A 20,689-nucleotide genomic window follows, 5' to 3' on the forward strand; every position below is an offset into this window, starting at 1 on the left:
GAAACAAGCTCATTACAGCAACGTGAGATCACCTCACCGCCGGCGGCAGATGTTGTTCGCTTTGTTGTTTCCTTAACTTAAGAAACGACGGTCTTTAAAAAAAAAAAAACGCGAGATACGTTCCTAGTTCCTGTGTCGATAATAATGGCTTGTCGCGGCGTGCCGCTCTCTCTCTCTCTCTCTCCGCAGATGTTCATGGAGGAAATCACCAGGAAGCAACCAGATGTTGACAAAATCACCAAGACGCACAAGAGGAAGGCCACGGTGATGGAGACCCAGATCCAGTCCCAGATCCCCGTGTTGGACAAAGGAAGGACAGGAAGTAAGTGGGCACCCCTGACCCCGAGCCTCGACCCGAGCCATCTGGTCCCAGTGCTGCTGATGCTATATCCTCATCCTGCAACCTCTTATTCCATTATAGAATGATATCATCTCTGCCACATTCCTGTGGTCTATTCCTGTACTACTCGGTGGCTTGGGGAGAGAGGGGGGGGGGGGGGGGGGGGGGGGATTAAGAGTTGGATTACATAGTGAAAAGACAAGAGTTGAGTCGGTCAATTCACTTTTTTTCCGTTTAGTCCAGTGGTTTTCCCAAACTGTGGGGGGTGCGCTCAGGCAAACTGCAAGGGGGGTTGGGGGGTCGCGGGGAGATGGGATGGAGGGAGAAAAAAAATGATGTTTGTTCCCTTATATAGTTCTGTGATTGTTCCACTACTAGTGGAATGCTGGCACAGCGCAGGGTGGAGAGAGAGAGGTCTGGTTATCAGAGATTACCGGTGGAACATGAACGTCAGAGTGGAACAAATCTTATTCCGATTTGAATACAATGCGTTGCTCACCGGAGCTGTACACAAACACTGTCGCTAGGCTGCCGTCACAGTCGGTTAAAATTAATATCAAAGTCTGGTGATGTCACCTATGATAGCGAGCTAGCTAGCTGACGCTAACGTTGGCTAACCAACCAGGGAGAGAAATGTGCTAATCTGATGTATGTACAGTATTATTATTATTAGTGCTGTCAATAGATTAAAACAAATTAACTAATTAATCTAAAAAAAAAAATTTGTAATTAATCTAGATTAATCTAGATAAAAAATTGGATTTTTTTTACTTAAGACCGAAGCTTGTAACAGATACTTGAGTAAAATCAAGGAATTAATGTAAAATCAACACAAAGAAAGTATATTTAGATTCAAAGACTATTTTAATAGCTTTCTTTGAATACAGTTTCTCTCCTGTGAAATACAAATGTTCAACAAAAGCATCAACATTGACTCAGCTAGACCTCTTTCTTATATCCGCGGCACTAAGATTGAGGATTTTTCACTCCATAGATTAATCTAGATACATTTATTTGAATGCTTTAAATAATTTAAATTAATCTCCAAAGTTAAAGCATTCATTTTGACAGCCCTAATTATTATACATATATACAATTGAATCACTTGTTACACTAGTTGTTACACACTCAACTAACCGCCTAGGCCAGTCCTTCATACCAGCGGCCATCAGGCTCCACAACAGTGGGCAGGGACTGCTGCCAGACATCCAACTACAACTACTAGGAACCTAAAAAGGCCAATAACACTACCTTATGCATACTGCACCTTATATGAATACTGTATATTTCAGTTAGTTAGTACCTTATGCATACTGCACCTTATGTGAATACTGTATATTTCAGTTAGTTAGTTAGTTAGTTAGTTAGTTAGTTAGTTAGTTAGTTAGTTAGTTAGTTAATTATATTGACGTGTTATATTGTTTACACTGCTTGTTTTTACTAGGGATGCACCGATCCGATATTGGTATCGGTATCGGCCGCCGATATCAGTAAAATAGCTGGATCGGGTATCGGTAAAAAAATATATATATATATCGGATTTTTAAATTTTTTTTTATAAATAAAATAAGATAACCATTCAGTACATTTATATGTGGTAATTTGTTACATTTAGTTTCACTAAGTTAGGAAAGTAATGTTTTAAGTCAAGCCTGATGTTGTCTTGCACAAAAGAATGATCCCAGTCTCTTCCACACAGTGACAGTGAGGCATACAGTTTATGAATTGAATGAATGAAGTTTATTTTCTGTCTTTGTTTACAACAAATCAAAAACACACTTGCGATCCTTTACAATTCTTAAAAACTAAATATATTTTAATATATAAAAAAAAAAAACGTGGATACATTTTTTATTTTGTTACTTTTTTGGAGAAAAAAATTTGGACAATGGGTATCGGATCGGTATCGGTATCGGCCGATACCCAAACCCAGGTATCGGTATCGGGACTGAAAAAGTCGGATCGGTGCATCCCTAGTTTTTACTACCTGTACCCCCCCTCCCCTTGCCCCATGCTGCTATGATGCCTGAATTTCCCCAAGGGGATCAATAAAGGAATATCTTATCTTATCTTACACTGTATATTGTTATTGCACTTTACTGTTACCTTGCACTCTGGTTGGATGCCAAACTTATTTTTTGTTTGTACTGTACTTGTGCCACACAATGACAATACATTTTTTAATCTAATCTAATCTAATCTTTAGGAAAACGTTCTCCCACACAAGCCATGTACCAGTCGGCAACGCAGCCCCCTATTGAGACCAAGAACCCACGCGTGAACCTACTGGTCAGCAAGTGGCAGCAGGTGTGGCTCCTGGCTCTGGACAGGAGGAGGAAACTCAACGACGCCATGGACAGACTGGAGGAGGTACGTTTGTCCTAGGGATGTCCGATATTATCGGCCGATATCGGCATTAAAATGTGATATCGGAAAATATCGGTATCGGTTTTAAATTTTTATTTAATTTTTTTTACATTTCTATAACCTTTATTTAAGCAGGCAAGCGAGTAAGAACAAATTCAGATTTTATTTATTGTCAAAAGTATGCATAATGTTGTGTTAATTCCACAACAAGAGATATGTAATGTTGATTACCTGAAATTATTAAAAAAAAATTGGGGGGGAAACCCTGCATATATCGGTATCGGTTGATATCGGTATCGGAAATTAAGAGTTGGACAATATCGGTATATCGGTATCGGTAAAAAAGCCAATATCGAGCATCCCTAGTTTGTCCTTTTTGTCCCCCCTGGGGTTGCGTCTATCACTCAGCAACCGCCTCATACGACGAAATGATCTAACGTAAGTCGCGCATCTATATCTGTATTGCTACCATCTGTAGTGGCCGCTTGTCCCTCCCCAAATGTATTATTGACAAGCGTCACGATGCACCCCGCTTAGTTAATTCTCTACGCTGTAACAAAGTTGTGGATGTTGATAAAGGTTGAATGTCCAGGCTGCTTCTGATGTAGTTTGCAGGGTTTATTGTCCAAAAGAATAAATGATGAAATGATGGTTTGACAGAACAGTTTGTCAGTTGTTCAGCAGTGATCAGTTCCAACAGTGAAAACAGGTATGAAGGCGTGACTCCATGGCAGGTGCATGCATTGCACTGATCAGCAGAGCCTCAGCTTCATCAACATCTGTCCAACCATGAGCTCTACGAACCCCTTCAGTCAGCCTACCTGCAGACTCTGGACACATCAGCCTCCTCATCCTTCTCTCCGTGGCGTTCGATACAATATCCCACTCAGTCCTCCTCAAATGCCTCTCCGACAACCTTGGCATCACCGGTACAGCTCTGTCTTGGTTTCACCCATATCTCGCAAATAGATTGCAGTTTGTCACCGTCAGCGGCTCATCCCCCCCCCGGCCCCAGTCAACCACGGTGTCCCCCAAGGCTCCGTGCTGGGTCCCCTACTATTCACCATTTACATGCTCCCCCTCGGTCAGATCATACGTCACTACGGACTCAACTTTCACTGCTATGCTGATGATACTCAGCTCTATGTCAGCACCTCACCATCCTCCCAGCTCCCCCACAGTCCTTAGTCAACTGCCTCCATGCCATAAAAACCTGGATGTCAACCAAACTACTCAAACTGAACAGCAAAAAGACAGAGCTCATGGTTGTGGCCCCCAAGGCACTGCTCGGGAAGGTTGGAGATCTCCTACACGTTGACGGCTGTTCCATCTCCCCGTCTCTCGAAGTCTGTAACCTGGGCGTCACCCTCGACTCCACACTTTCATTTCACTCCCACATCAAATCTGTTACCAAGTCTGCCTTCTACCACCTCAAAAACATCTCCCGTCTCCGACCCTCTCTCCCAGATTCTGTGGCTGAGACCCTGATCCACTCATTTATCACCTCCCGGTTGGACTACTGCAACGGAGTCCTGTTCGGGGTACCCAGCAAAGCCCTGGACAGGCTCCAGTATGTTCAGAACTCAGCTGCCAGGGTTCTCACTCACACCAAGCCCTGGCAGCACATCACCCCCACCCTCATCCACCTCCACTGGCTCCCAGTCAAGTTCTGCATCTCTTTCAAACTCCTGCTCCTCACCTACAAGTCCCTCCATGCCCTCGCCCCCGATACCTGTCTGATCTCCTCCACCAGCACACTCCATCCCGTAACATACAATCCTCTGATCTGGGTCTCCTCTCCATCCCTCGCACCAGGTTGCAGACTTTTTGGGACAGAGCCTTCAGTGTGGCATCCCCTACCCTCTGGAACTCTCTCCCCCCTGAAATCCGCAACACCCCAACCCTGGACACCTTCAAAACTGCTCTCAAAACACACCTCTTCACCAAGGCTTTTCCGCATTAGTTAGTTTAGATTAGATTAGGTTCATTATCCCTTACCTGCCCTCACCCCCCCCCCCCTTTTTCCCTACTTCCCTAGCCCTATTTTTTTTTGGATCCACTCTTTCTCCTTATTTTCTATTTTTCTCTTCTTCGCTGTTTCCAATTATCCCCTCCCCTGTCTCTTTTTTTTTTTTTTTTTTCTCTCCTTTTTCCTCCGATTTTCTCCCATCCCAATGTTAGTCGTTATGCCAATTCCCAATCCCCTTCCTGGTCGCTGCGCACTTACCCCCCACAGTCGGTCTGGGAGAGTGGAGGCTATCACGTGCTTCCTCCGACACACGTCTAGCCAATCAACCGCTTCTTTTCACCTGGCAGCGCGGACTCTCACTGAGAGCGTGTAACGTAACGTGTGGAAGGATCACACTACCGCCCTTCGATCCTATCCGCGCTTAGCAGGCGCCCCGACCCAACTGTAGGAGTCGCTGTTTACAATGACCCGGACCCACCCCGCCAGCTTCTCCCACCCTCTAATACTGCCAATTGTATTAGTGTGAACGGCCAGCCAAGCTGGTGACAACCCCGGAGCTGTGAGCTGGATTCGAACAGGCGAATCCAGCGTCTCCGGGGTTGGTGACGAACGCAATCTCCGCTACGCCACCTGACCGCCCTTCCCCTCCCCTGTCTTGAACATTACTAGCATATGCCCCCCACAGGTCGGTCGTAGGGAGGATAGAAGCCTTGCATCACGTGTCCCCTCCGATACACGAGGAGGCAGCCTGTCACATCTTTTCACCTGCCAGCGCGGACTCTCATTGGCGAGGTGTAACGTGTGGGAGGCTCACACTACCCCCGCCATTTCCTGCCTCTGCTGTGCAGGCGTCCCGCCAACCGACCTGTAGGAGTCGCTGTCCACAACGTCCAAATTACCACCCATCGACTTCCACCCGCTGACTCTGCCAATTGAGCCAGTATGACGGCCGGCCCAAGCCGGAGGAAACGCCGACAGCCGGATTTGAACCCGGTGTCTCTTGCGTTGGTGACGAGCGCAATGTCCGCTGCGCCACCCAGCCGCCCCCTAGCCCTATTTTTTGTTGTGATTGTGAAGCGACCTTGGGTTTCATGAAAGGCGCTATAGAAATTTGATCTATTATTATTATTATTATTATTATTATTATTATTATTATTATTATTATTATTATTATTATTATTATTATTATTATTATTATTATTATTATTATTATTATAGTAGAGGTGGTGTGCCCCCTAGTGTTCAAACACAAATACAACACCATAAATAATACAACTTCTAATGTCGGTTTTAGCTTCTACACCATCTATAGATGTACTGTATATGTATGCCACACACACACACAATGGAAATATATTCACACGACATACACACTTATACCCAAATATTGTTATGGATTTCTGGACGCACACCCATTTCCGTCCAGAGTTTGGACTTTTCTAGTGTTCAGTTCAATACTATGTGTGTCCTTGTTTCTCTCCCCGTCCAGCTGAAGGAATTCGCCAGCTTTGACTTTGACGTGTGGCGGAAGCGCTACATGCGCTGGATGAACCACAAGAAGTCTCGAGTCATGGACTTCTTCCGCCGCATCGACAAGGACCAGGATGGAAAGGTCACCAGGCAGGAGTTCATCGAGGGCATCCTGTCCTCCAGTAAGTCGCTAGACAACGTAGACATAGAACGTGTACGTCAGATCCTTAACATTACCTTGTGAGGCAGCTGGAAATCACGAAAACCGAGAGCTCACACGAGAATCCATCTAGTTAGGCTTCACGTTATTTGCTTGTGGCCGAACCACCACAGTGGTTCGGACCAATCAGCGTCCTTTGAGGAACTGGCAGCTACGGGCGTGGTTTAGGTGTGGCGTTTGTTACCTTCTTTGAATAAATAAAAAAATGTGGTATTCGTATTCCTTACAAAGACAGCTAGAGTCGTCTACCGACATGCTAACTACATAGCTAGCTTCTTCAGCGCTCTCCTATAAGGTCATATGGTTTGTTGATCTGATTGGTTGAAGTTAGCCTGTGATAGCCGGTTGGGGTTCATCCAACAATCACCTGCCAAGTATTTTCGGAACGTTTCCAAGGACAACTTCTCAGATGGCTCTGTGTAACAAACCATCTGGTGCATCTCGGTTAATTTATGGTAGTATTTCTCACCTGGCGGGTGATGTTACATTCTGACGCAGAAAAGACAACAGTGTTAGCTAATGTATTGGGCCACAACTTCATGGACACGGCATCATTTGAGTTCTTTTTGGACACCATTTGAGAACCACTGACCACTGAACCATCTCTAAAGCACACAGACGTAAGGGATTATAAAAATATGTTATAATAGTTTGGGAAGAAATTATTTCAGGTTTATTACACATTGTTTCACCACTGAGTAGATTAGGAATGGCGTCATCATAGTTTTTTTTTCTTTTTTTTTTTTTTTGGTCTTTTTCCCCCTCCATTTTTCTGCCGATTTTCTCCCATCCCAATGTTAGTCGTATGCCAATTCCCAGTCCCTTCCTGGTCGCTGCACACTTACCCCCCACAGTCAGATCATCTGGGAGAGTGGAGGCTACCACGTGCTTCCTCCGACACACGTCCAGCCAATCACCGCTTCTTTTCACCTGGCAGCGCGGATTCTCATCGAGAGGGCGTAGCGTGTGGGAGGACCACACTATCCCCCTCAAGTCCTATCCGCGCTTAGCAGGCGCCCCGACCGAACTGTAGGAGTTGCTGTTTACAACGACCCGGACCCACCCCGCCAGCTTCTCCCACCCTCTGATACAGCCAATTGTATTAGTGCAGACGGCCAGCCAAGCTGGTGACAACCCCGGAGCTGTGAGCTGGATTCAAACAGGCAAATCTAGCTCAGCTCCGGGGCTGGTGACGAACGCAATCTCCGCTCGGCCACCTAACCGCCTGGCGTCATCATAGTTGTAAATTAATCTGCATATTTATTTAGGACATCATAAGCGTGTACATATAGAAACGACCATTTAAACTAAATGATTATGTATTATTTATAGCCATATAATACTGTTGCCTCTCATTGCTTTATTTCATCATCTCCACTTCACAGAATTCCCCACCAGTCGCCTGGAGATGAGCGCCGTGGCGGACATATTCGACAGAGACGGCGACGGCTACATCGACTACTACGAGTTTGTGGCGGCTCTCCACCCCAACAAAGACGCTTACAAGCCGCTAACCGACGCGGATAAAATTGAAGACGAGGTACTTTAAACACATTTATTTTTTTTTATTCTTTTTTTTATTATCTTTTTCCCCCTCCTTTTTCCGATTTTTCTCCCATCCCACTGTTAGTCGTTATGCCAATTCCCAACCCCCTTACTGGTTGTTGCGCACCCCCCCTACTGTTGGTCCGAGAGGCCGGAGACTGTCACATGCTTTCCTCCGACGCATGTGCAGCCAGCCGGCAGCCAGCCTGGCAGCGCAGATTCTCACCGGGAGAGTGTAACGTGTGGAAGGTCGCACTACCTCTCTCCAGATCCTACCCTCGCTGAGGAGGCGCCCCGACCGAACTGTAGGGGTCGCTGTCCACAACGCCCAGGACCCACCCCGCCAGCTTCTCCCACCCTCTAATACTGCCAATTGTATTAGTGTGAACGGCCAGCCAAGCTGGTGACAACGCCGGGAGCTCGAACCCAGCATCTCCGGCGTTGGTGACGAACGCAATCTCCGCTACGCCACCTGACCGCCCTTAAACACATTTCTTGATGTGAAATTCAAATAATGAATCCAGGATGTCAATAAGTGGCCGTGGTTATGGGATTTTTTTGCGGCTGAAATAAGCGGTTTCTCTTTCTTTCGTAGGTCACACGTCAAGTGGCCAAATGCAAGTGTCCCAAACGATTCCAAGTGGAGCAAATTGGCGCCAACAAATATCGGGTAAGATGATGTTTCCCTGATGTTGACATGTCACTTAGAGTCAAGTGTATCAACAATGAAAGTTATCATGCACGTAAAATGTTTTACAGTATTTAATGTATACATGTATACAATGATACATTTCATTTGAATCGCGAACGTCTTAAAGGTGAGTCTTTGTGAATAATAAGTGGTTTTGTGGCCAAAACAAAAATAACTCTAATGTATGTATTTTTTCCATGGTTCTTCACCAGTTCTACCTTGGAAACCAGGTACATTTTGTTCTTTGTGTCTTCCGTCATGTGGTCTATATGTCCCTTGTTTATTCACCATGTTTGTTTTTCTAAATTAACATTTTCTGCCCAGATGTTGACAAGGATGGAACTCAATAGTAGATGATGACCAATGATGTTTATTTTTTTAAGAGGAAATTGAGAATATTGACTCTCTTTAGGATTTAGAAACAGCTGTGTGTGTGGACTGTTTCATGAGTGTAAAGGTTAGGCGGATGGGAAAAGTCCACAGTGAATGGCCGTGCAAAGCTGACATTTCTGGCCTTTTAACAGCTGTGTATGGCTGTAATCTAGTTGAAGATGAGGAGGATGTGAAAATGCCAATTCACGATTATTTTTTTGAAAAGACACAGAATTTTAACCACAATACCAAAAAACTAAATCATCACAAAGCAGTCTGGTATATCAGGCTAATTTATACAATATTTGGAATTTGGAATATTCTCTTATCTGCTTTTGAGTTTCAGAAGATTATAATGTTACTGTGTCGATATCATCCCCAGTATATGTTCTTAATTTCTTATGAGTCCATGGGCATACATTTGCTGGGCAGTTTGGAATCTAACGCTTTATATGTGCTTGCATTCGCTGCTTCAATATCATGAGAATGACTTCAAACCTCAACAATGGCTGACATATTGTTTCCGTTTATCTGACCCTATTCATTTATTTATTTATACCGTGTGGTTTTAAAGGAATATATATACATATTTATTTTTTTGCTTGTTATTTCATATGTCCTGACAAAGGTGCATGTTGCAAGTCTAGAATAAATGTCCAATAATATGGGGGGGGGGGTCTTATAATTCCGAAGCTTGCAGGGATACGACCTAATATTGGCGGGTGATAGGGTAACAGGGGTTGGTGTTTACGGTGAGAAGGGGCTTCAAAGGGGCAAATACTGTAGCTGGTGGTGGACGCTGGGTGTGCGTGTGTGTATGCGAATATGCGTGTGCGTATGCACGTGTGTATGCGCGTGCGTATGCGCATGCGTGTGTGTGTATGTGTGTTGAGTAAACACGGAAGCGTACTTATATATGTGCAATACTAGTTTTGTATTGTACTCAACACTCAACAATGAAATGAAACAATTCTCTTAACAGTTCGGTCTGGTTCACTGCTTACACGACTCCCTAAACGCCGACGAGCCGATAGCAAACAGAGAAAATCAAAATGTTACCTCTCACCTTGCTGTTCTGGAGAGCTGTATCCTGGTAAATGGTTATTCTTTAAAAAATATGTTGTTGTTGTGCTCTCTTTTAATCTCCCACCCACCCACCACCGTCACCACCGCCACCCTCCTCCCCCCGCTCTCTTCAGATCATTTTATTATTATCATTTATTTTCAATCTCCCCCATCGCCCTCTTTTTTCTTACCGTACTTGATCGCCGCCAAAAAAAGAAACAAGATATCACCCCCGTCGCATTCTAATCATTTGTTTTTTTGTTTTGTTCATGGCAATCATATTACGCATACGACTGCTGCAAGGTTTGAGCGGTTTAAAGAGAGTGTGAGAGAGAGAGAGAGAGAGTGTGAGAGAGAGAGAGAGAGAGAGAGAGAGAGAGAGAGAGAGAGAGAGAGAGAGAGAGAGAGAGAGAGAGAGAGAGAGAGAGAGAGAGAGAGAGAGAGAGAGAGAGAGAGAGAGACTCTGTACCCCTAACTGACGGGGGGGGTTTCATGGGTTTGTGTGGTCATGTCTGCGTGTTACACCGTAGTGGACGTACAGTATATAATATAAAGAGAAAAGATAGATAGTCATATATATATCATACCAGCCATCCCCGCCATGCTGTTTTTCCTTTGTGTTTTCATCGGAGCTATCGCTGCATTGCCCGGCCTGCATCGACGTGAATGCACGTGTATATAATATACTGCATATTTATACTGCATACCGCTGTGTGGTCCATAGTGGTAGAGAGTGCAAGTTATACGTGGCGGTTTTTGCAGGAGATTGCCGTCTCGTGTGTCTTGTTTGATCGGTGTGTGCTATGAAAATCCTTCTTGCAGAAAAAGCATGCGGCCGTGATCGTTTGTGACTTTGTGCGGGATATGTCCTTGTGAACCCTGTTGTTGTGACTGTGTGGGATGTGTCCTTGTGAACCCTGTTGTTGTGACTGTGTGGGATATGTCCTTGTGAACCGTGTTGTTGTGACTGTGTGGGATATGTCCTTGTGAACCGTGTTGTTGTGACTGTGTGGGATATGTCCTTGTGAACCGTGTTGTTGTGACTGTGTGGGATATGTGTCCTTGTGAACCGTGTTGTTGGTGTCTGAAATCTCCCCTACGGTCACATCCAACCTGTATCCATCTATCTATAGGGCTATCTTCTCCCACTTATAACATCTTATAAAGACAATGCCGAGTCACCTCCTATGTTAAAGTGAAAATGTAATTCATCTTTTTTTCACAAGATACTCAGAATTTGCCTTGGTACATATCCTTCGTACTGTAGTACCACACACACACACACACACCGGCCTATGCACATACATGTCTTCAGAAACGTTGCACAGGGTAATGCCCCTGGAGCAGTTGAGGGCTTTAGTGCCTTGCTCAAGAGCACGTTGGCAGCAATGGTGGGCACCACAGGTCAAAGACACGCAGCTGGAGTCCAGTTTTTGTTTTGTTTAATGCATATAGTATTCCTTTGAAAGCCATCTTGGTCCCAAACAGCAGGTAATCAACTGGCAGATGATTATCATCAAATGTCAGCTGTAGCCAATGAGCTGTGGCTCTGCACCATATTGTATGATGAAACACTATGAATAGTTAAAGCCAGTGCTGTCTGATAAATGTTGTGTTAAAGAGGAAGGTAAAGGTAAATCATGATGCAACGATGCCCCCTAGTGGTATGATAATGTCCCTGCATGCATTGGTTTGTTCATAGGTTCTTTGTACATGCGGTGCAGTTGACCCAAACCAACTGACGCTTCAAGGAAATAAGTGGACATTACCGCCCGTTTGGAGATCAGTTGACAAATGTAATTCTCTGTCACTCCAAAAATTTGGCTTAATTAACCTCTTCCTCGGGGCAGGCTCGTTAAGTTGTCAAAATAAAAGCATGGCGAATGTCCTGAGCAATTACGACAATTCACGTCGCTGCTTAAAGTACCACATAACTGCAAAAGTCGTTAGCTCAGAATGTAAACAGTCATCAAAGCTTCCTTTCGTTCTAAAAGGAGGCGGTTATTATGGCAGAACCGAAACCGAAGAGCACAGCAGGGCCTCATATATGATTCAATATAAAAGGATCACAATTTGTTGATTTCAAGTCGTGCGCCACACACCGATCTAAACAATCACCCCCACCAATCAATCAAATGCATGAACGTGCACTCTGGAGAAGTTGGACAAACCGGTTGGATTGACCCTCGTGAGATTTGTCTCTTTTTGAGAAACATTGATGGTTGATGTCAGAGGTCTTTGCTGGTCTATAACTGTGCAACAGCAACAGGACACCAGGCAGAAACATTTCACAAACGGCGTCACGACTCGCTAATCTGTGATTAACGGAATAATTATCTTGAAACATTCTAATTTGAACAGAACATTTTCTGACTTAATTAAAGGTTTCATTCCAAAATACTGTGTAGCTATCCATTGTCGCCCCCATAATGGATATTGTTCAATATATGAAAAGTCACTTCACAAACTTCAATTGATATTGGATATCTCGCATTCTGGAATGAAAAGTCACTTCAAACTTCAATTGATATTGGATATCTCACATTCTGGAATGAAAAGTCACTTCACAAACTTCAATTGATATTGGATATCTCGCATTCTGGAATGAAAAGTCACTTCAAACGTCAATTGATATTGGATATCTCGCATTCTGGAATGAAAAGTCACTTCAATTGACCATATCCACACGGTGGCCATTTTGCTCTTGTGTCACGCTTCCAAGGAACTCAACCTGAGCGTGACATAAGAGCAAAATGGCCGCTGTGTGATTATGGTCAATTCAAGTCTGGTTTTCTGGTGTTGCACATCTTTAAGCCCACAGTAGTGGAAGTGGTTTTGGCGACTCCCTTTTCACGTGTCTCCCTCTGCTCCCTACCCCCTCCCCTCTCCTCCTCCTCCTCCTCCCCCTCCTCCTCCTCCTCCTCCTCCTCCTCCTCCTCCTCCTCCTCCTCCTCCTCCTCCTGCAGTTCGGAGACTCCCAGCAGCTTCGCCTGGTGCGTATCCTGCGCAGCACCGTGATGGTGCGCGTGGGCGGGGGCTGGATGGCACTGGACGAGTTCCTGGTGAAGAACGACCCCTGCCGAGGTAAGGGTTCAAAGGTCAAAGGGTCACCACACGTGACATCACTCAACGCGGGGGCTGAGTCACCCTGTTGAGACTCCTCTCTTTGAAGTTTTAGGAGGCTGAACGGACAAAGGGCAGAGTAATGATCCAGGCCTTTAACAACCTCGCAGATCTAATAAAGTGCCTGTATTGTTGCTTTTGCTATTCGTGCTTTTAACGTTTGAATAATTATGCCTTTAAATGATTTGCAGCTTAGGTTCCCTGTTCACTGAAGACTACTTAATGTCGAAGAGGAGTTGTCCAAACCGATGAAAGCATGCGGATTGATTTGAAATTGAGTTAAATATGTATCCCTACACGTTTGTCTTTTTCTTTTCTTTTTTAAAGCATTATTGATCATAAAAAAAGGGTCTAATAAAAGGTGCTCATAGCCTACTCCTATGGATAAGACTTTTGAGGGTGGGACTGATCATTAATGTAATTTTAAAAAAAGTAAACAATGTAGAAACAAAACAATGTAGACAAATAGCATCTTACAAAAAAAAGCACCACACTGTTACTAAAATATGGTTTATATTCCAGGTAATACAGCACATAGGTCCTTAGAATCTGTATTTAATGTAATTAATTGTACTGTATGATATATGTCCGCTACAGTACTATTGTTTATTATATAAGTTCCTTCATATTGTACTGTATATGCTTACTGATTGGCTGGATATTCAGATTCAGATTTAGAGTTTTATTTGCCACATGGAATCAATACAATCAGAGTTTCTTCATACACAATCTTAAATATCATACCATGGACAAAAGGAGCAGGAAGAAGAATAAATCTTATAGTTACCTGCCGTATAGTATACTATATAGTATACAATAGTACTATTGTTTATTATATAAGTTCCTTCCTAAGTATTGTACTGTATATGCTTACTGATTGGCTGGATATTACATAGTGATACAATATTGCTACAATAATATGACATATCAGTTTCAGGGCAACATATCTATACAGGGGATAAAGGGCCAACATTATAGACTAGCTATAATGTTTAAAAAAATATATATATATATAAAAATGTATATACACTTTTTATATAAATAACCCAAACCCCACTAGAAATGGTAAACGGCTTAATGCTTTTTTGAGAACAAAAATCACCTTTTGAGTTCAGTGGATTGAGGAGCGCTGGAAGTGAAGAGGACATGGGCTCTCAACACAGCGCCCACTACTGTCCATATATAGAGTGTTTAAGGATTACGAGAGAACAATAGAGGTAATTTGCAAAACAATGATGCTCTTCAGATTGCTGCATTAGATAAGATTAGATGATAGTTTATATATTAGATTATAGGGCTCTTATGAGAGAAGGAGATAGACACAAAGAAAAGCTAAATAATATTAAACTGAGTTTAGAAAGGTGTATATTATATATTATTAAATTGGTTAGGAACAGGGGGGGGGGGATGCGTGCAACGACCAGGAAGGGAATTGGCATAATGACAAAAATTGGGATGGGAGAAAAGTATGGAAAAAAAGGGGGAGAAAAAATGTATCAAAAAAAGAAAAATGTGAGATGCTTGTTTTTTTGTAGATTTGTACACAACAATACACACCAGCTGCTATACAATACAAGGTAAAAGTCAGCGGATTAAAATATAAAAAAAGGAATTATTCTACAGTGTAAGTAGCAGCAGTGTGTGCCTGCGTGTAATGAGTGTGCTTGTGTGGTGTGTCACTTAAGGTGACTTAAGTCACTTAAGGTGCTCCTGTGATGATGTGTAGACTGAGTGACTTGTCTCCACTGTATTCTGTGTTTTCCTCTTCTTGACCTCTGACCTCCTTCCCTCTTATTGACCCCGGCCGCTCTGCCGTTTTCTTCCAGTTCATCACCACGGGAGCAAAATGTTACGCTCGGAATCAAACTCCTCAATTACTCAGTCTCCTATAGGTTGGCAAATCTCTCACTTTCTCACCCTGCTCCACGAACCCACCGGTGATACACGTATGTGTGTCGGCATATCGTGCGTGTGCGTGTGTGTATATATGCTCGTATTTGAGTGTGTGTGTATGTGTGTGTGTGTGTGAGTACTCATTGTGAATGGTGTTCCCATAAACCAGCTCCACTCACCGTTTCCTGTCATTCAGCACTATTGTTTTTTTTTTGTATGCATGCAGTTGTTTCTATTGTGAATCACATCACCTGTTGTTGAGTCACTACTTTGCTACTTATAGCATATCTCTCTCTTTATCTCTATCTATTTCTCTGTCTCTCTCCCCCCTCTCTCTACTGTGTATCTCCCTCCCTCCCCCTCACCTCTCTCTTTCTCTCTCTACTGTATCTCAACCCTCTCACTCTCACTCTCGTCCCTCCCTCTCCCTCTCCCTCTCCCTCTCTCCCTCTCTCTCTCTCTCTCTCTCTCTCTCTCTCTCTCTCTCTCTCTCTCTCTCTCTCTCTCTTCTCTCTCTCTCTCTCTCTCTCTCTCTCTCTCTCTCTTTCCCTCCCCCTCCCCACCCACCTCTCTCTCTATCTCTCCCTCTCTCTCTACTGTGTATCTCCCTCCCCCTCACCTCTCTCTTTCTCTTTGTACTGTATCTCAACCCCCACTCTCTCTCTTTCTCCCCCCCCCCCCCCACCTCTCCCTCTCTCTCTCTCCCTCTCTCTCTACTGTGTATCTCCCCCACCTCTCTCTCTTTCTCTCTACTGTATCTCAACCCTCTCACTCTTTCTCTCTCTATCTCTTTCTCCCCTCTCCCCCACCTCTCTCTACTGTGTCTCTCTCTCTCTCTCTCTCTCTCTCTCGTCTCTCTCTCTCTCTCTCTCTCTCTCTCTACTGTGTATCTCTCTCTCTCTCTCTCTCTCTCTCTCTCTCTCTCTCTCTCTCTCTCTCTCTCTCTCTCTCTCTCTCTCTCTCTCTCTCTCTCTCTCTCTCTCTCTCTCTCTCTCTCTCTCTCTCCTCTCTCTCTCTCTCTCTCTCTCTCTCTGTAAGCATGTCTCCAGCAGCTCTTCTTTTGCAGTGCTGTTTTCTTGACAATCACAAGTTCTACTGAGTCGTTCTCTTGACAATCACAATAATAACCCCTGGAATTAACAGAAATCGAAGGGCCCCTAATTTGAGGTCCTAGGTTAAAGGTGCACTATGTTTTGGAGAGGAGGGAGGGGGGGGGGGGGGGGGGGGGGGTGGGGGGTTTGTCTGCAGAGCCTGCAAAATAAATCTACTGTAATTCTTGGGATTATTCTATTTTATGTTATCATAAATTAAAACTAAATATTTCTAGGCACTGTGAACCAAACATAAACCTAGAATATGTTTGTTAACAGAATTGTGGGCCCCTACATTTGTAAACAACAGCAGTGAAATACTGTAGTAACTTTTCAGGATGCTTTTTAGTTTCAAACAGTGTTCCAGGGATCCAGGTTTCTTATCTTGTCATTGTTGAAGATGACAAGTTGCTTTCTACGTGAGTTCCAAAACGTCCCTCTGGAATACAGACGACTTGTAAGAACAAGTCTTCACTTCATTCCGCTCAGTGCACTTGCTTAAATTGCTCCTGATTCATTTGCATTTTAATATTTAAGAATGAGCGCTATTATCGTGTGAAGCAACATTGCTTTTTTTTTTTTTTTTTTTTTTTTGGGACAAGTAAAATGTGTATTTTACTTCAGGTCCAATAATTGGATTGGATCGGTTAGTTTGGTCAACGGTGTGACACTTTGTGATGTGAAACTGCATGTTCATCGTTGCATTTTGTCTATTTGCGTTGAATATTTTAACCCCAACCACTGCACATTTTCCCATTTGACGTACTCTTCCTTTATGTATTCCTTTTATTTGTCACTCTTCATCCATACTCAGTCATAATTAGGGTTGGGCACCGAAAACCGGTTCTAATAGGAACCGGTTCCTAACTTCCGGTTCTGGAACCGGAAGTAACATTATTTGCATTTCGATGCTTAATTTCGATTAGTAAAAAAAAAAAAAATTACTTTGTTAATTAATAACCTAGTTACAGTACAGCAACCAAATTAAACTGTATCAAGTCAACTGAAAATGTGAATAGTATGAAAAAAATTTAAGATAAAAAATTATAATCTCCTGCGAAATAAGCTGCCACCTGTTTTGACCCGCACCTCAAAGAATCGGAATCGAGAAGCGTTTAGAACAGGAGGAATCGATATGGAGAACCCGGAACCGGAATCGTACAAATCCAAACGCTGCCCAACCCTAGTCATAATAATAGTCCCAGGCAGGCATGTTCCTGGACCCCGTGGCTCATTTTGAACGTGTCTCCGTGTAGCTAAAGGCAGGACCAACATGGAGCTTCGGGAGAAGTTCATCCTGCCAGAGGGAACCCACCAGGTGATGGCTAGCTTCCGCTACCGGGGACGCAGGTCTCGGCCGTCGTCCAGAGGGGCTTCGCCCAACAGGTCCAACAACTCGAGCCACAGCTGTCCCGCTCCGCCGACCCCGGTCGTTCAGAGCACCAGTACGCCCAAGGTAAGAGACGGCAGAGGAGGACGCGTCGTAGTAGTGAGGTACAGCCCCGAATCAGCCACAATCAGCTCCTCTTGATGCCAGATCTACACATGAACGGGATATCTTGACAGTTCAATATTTAATCTGTTGTGTTTCCTTTATTAGCCACCTGGTATACATTATGTGAAATAACAAGTCTCAGCGTTTGTCCTTCAGTTACCCTGAAAATTAGGGATGTCCGATATTATCGGCATACCAATATTATCGGCCGATATCGGCATAAAAATGTGACATTGGAAAATATCGGTATCGGTTTAAATGTGTTTTTTTTTTTTTTTTTTTTTTTTTTTTACATTTCTATAACTTTTATTCACCCAGGCAAGCAAGTAAGAACAAATTCTGATTTGATTTATTATCAAAAGTATGCATAATGTTGTGTTAATTCCACAACAAGAGATATGTAATGTTAATTACCTGAAATTATTCCGTTTTTTGGGGGGGAAACCCTTCATATATCGGTATCGGTTGATATCGGTATCAGAAATTAAGAGTTGGACAATATCGGTATATCAGTATCGGTAAAAAAGCCAACATCGTGCATCCCTACTGAAAATGGCTTGTTAGCATTCCCCATCATCGCAACCATTGGATACTGTTAGCTGTGAGCTAACAAGCTAGAACTGTAGATGCCCTGTCGGTCATAATATACATTACAATAAAAATGCTTTATCTGAATATATACTATGAATAAAAGTAAACAGTAGACACAAAGGTCTGTATGAAGGTATGTATAGCCCTAATGGTGAGAATATATAGTCCTTACAGGGTCGAGTCAGACACACTTAGTGACATTTCGAACAGTTCACAAGTTCTGCCGCCGTTAGTTTTCCTGCCATGCTGGCAGGAGTCCATGCCCACGGTTGTGGAGCCTGATGGTCGCTGGCATGAAGGACTGGCCAGGCGGTTAGTGGAGTGAGGGGGGGGGGGGTATGAATCTATGGCTGAACGTGCCCCTCATAGAGGGGACGGGAGTGCCCATTGCTGTCAACAAGCAATGCTAATACGAAATCACTCCATCTCACCCTGACATGACAACCACACGGTAAAGTACAAACAACAGACTAAAATTGAAAATGTCAAGATGTTCCCTTTAAGACGTCAGATTTTGACCCGGTGGATCAGTTATTAATCAAACCAGTGATTTATAGCTAATCTATTGACATGTCCCCAGAGGCTTCGATCATATTCCCTCCCTTCATTTTTCAGTTTTTTAGTCGACATTGTATCTCTTTTAGTTTCTCCCTCCATTATTTGACCATTTTGTTGTTTTGTTGTTGTACAGTAGCACCTCCATTGATTCTTCTGACTTGTAGTTCTTCATTCCTTCATGTCCCCTCTGTGTTGTGTTTTTTATTTATTTACTTTCACCCATTGTTCCCCAGACGACTCCCCAACAAATAACCCGCAATTATGATAAACCCTGGCTAGCAAACAGCAAGTCCTCCAGTCCTCTTAAATCGTCCGACTCCTTTGAGAGCCAGGGGTCGTCGTGCGAGGTACAGTAGAGACGCAGCGCGGAGACGCCTCCCTGCTCTGACTTTAACAAACTTCCATCCAACTGAAATCTGTTTGCCAAAAATTCAAGGGGAAACATATACTGTATAGTCTGAAAGCCTTGTATGTATCGGTGTGTCCGAGGAGTATACCGCTGTTCTGGGAATGTTTTTGGAGTTAGCAAAAATGTACAGCGTTTTATTGGGTGTTTAGTGGGTTCTCGGGGGGTCATGGAATTGTCGGTCTGGCCTATTAAAGTCGCTTTTTCCACTAATCTTAGTCAGTTGAGACTTTATTAGTCAGTTAGTTGTTGTTTACTGTACGCTGGTGTTTTTTGTATATGCAGGATGAAGTATTTCCTGAAAAATCACATCTCTCTAGCGTTACAATAGTATTCACAAGTATTATTTGTTTTTTTTATATGCAAAAAGCCCCTTCTATGTGACAATAGATAAACTGGACTATTAGTCAACCAGATCCATGACAAAGTGATAATGTTACTAATAGGAGGCGATGATCTTGCTGATTCCGATGTCGGAAACGAGATCAGAGACGCTGCTGTACATGATTGTCGTACGTTAGTCGGGGACGTGTGGATATTAGGGCTTGTGTCATTGAGATTTCAGTTGGGTCTGTAAGCTTCCACTGTTTTAAGTACTAATTGGTTTTTCTTTTTCCTAACAACAAATCTGCCTAATTTCCAACTCCACTCTGATGCGAGCGACTGAACGTTTACTACTTGCATGCAGAATGGGCAAATTAATTCTTATTAAATGAATAAAAAATTTCTCAAAATACCATGCACAATTTCTTGTATGCAAAGAAAAAATACCCTTGTGGTTGATATTTTCAGTGCCGAGTCAGATCTGTGCAGGTAATGAATGATAGGCAACTGTCTAAAGATGTTTGATTCAGTCCTCCTAATTTACCCCACAATGCAAAACGTCTAACACGTCCTCTTTTGCTGTAAGGTTGCGTTTTTTACTAATATTTGCTGCCAAACGAATGTCAGCTACCCGCATTTCACTGTATGCTTGTATGCCGTGACAAATAAAACTCTTGACTTACCAAATCTTACAGCTAACGCTAGTTACTGATAATCAAAGACCACTAGTGTTGGCTGGAACACTGACATACAGTAGCTGACATAGTGCTAATGCTTGGTAGCAAATTATTAGGGCTGACCCCTATTAGTCGAATAGTCGACTAATCGGGCGAAAGGAGCCGTAGTCGACTGCCAACCTCTTAGTCGAATTTTTCTTTAATACATTTTTTTTATATATATATATAAAATGCCATTAGCGTTAGCCACGCTTCTAGGCCTCTTTTCTTTTGGAAAGAATGATACAAAAAAAAAATATATATATATATATTTTTTTATCATTCTTTCCAAAAGAAAAGAGGCCTAGAAGCATGGCTAACGCTAATGGCATGCATACCAGAGGCTAACTGCCTACGAAAACAGGCACAGAGGCACTGAAAGAGGATTTCACCCATCTAATGAACACACTAGACTAGACAAATATCAAGATGTATCCATCAGTGGACCAATTG

At 43.3% G+C, this 20,689-nt stretch overlaps 1 protein-coding gene across 1 annotated transcript in view; it reads left to right on the forward strand.

Moving 5' to 3' along the window:
- dst (dystonin) overlaps positions 1-20,689 on the forward strand; it is a gene marked incomplete at its 5' end in the record, with an annotated part of 232,374 nt that overhangs the window by 209,472 nt on the left and 2,213 nt on the right. Inside the window, 9 exons of the mRNA XM_084322030.1 lie at positions 190-322; positions 2,547-2,710; positions 6,166-6,328; positions 7,752-7,906; positions 8,507-8,581; positions 8,815-8,832; positions 13,006-13,123; positions 17,403-17,602; positions 19,024-19,137. Coding sequence (XP_084178156.1) covers positions 190-322; positions 2,547-2,710; positions 6,166-6,328; positions 7,752-7,906; positions 8,507-8,581; positions 8,815-8,832; positions 13,006-13,123; positions 17,403-17,602; positions 19,024-19,137 — 1,140 coding nt within the window. The remainder of the gene's footprint in view (positions 1-189; positions 323-2,546; positions 2,711-6,165; positions 6,329-7,751; positions 7,907-8,506; positions 8,582-8,814; positions 8,833-13,005; positions 13,124-17,402; positions 17,603-19,023; positions 19,138-20,689) is intronic.

Source organism: Notolepis coatsorum (assembly GCF_963971535.1).
Source record: "Notolepis coatsorum genome assembly, chromosome: 9".
NCBI classification, from domain to species: Eukaryota; Metazoa; Chordata; class Actinopteri; order Aulopiformes; family Paralepididae; genus Notolepis; species Notolepis coatsorum.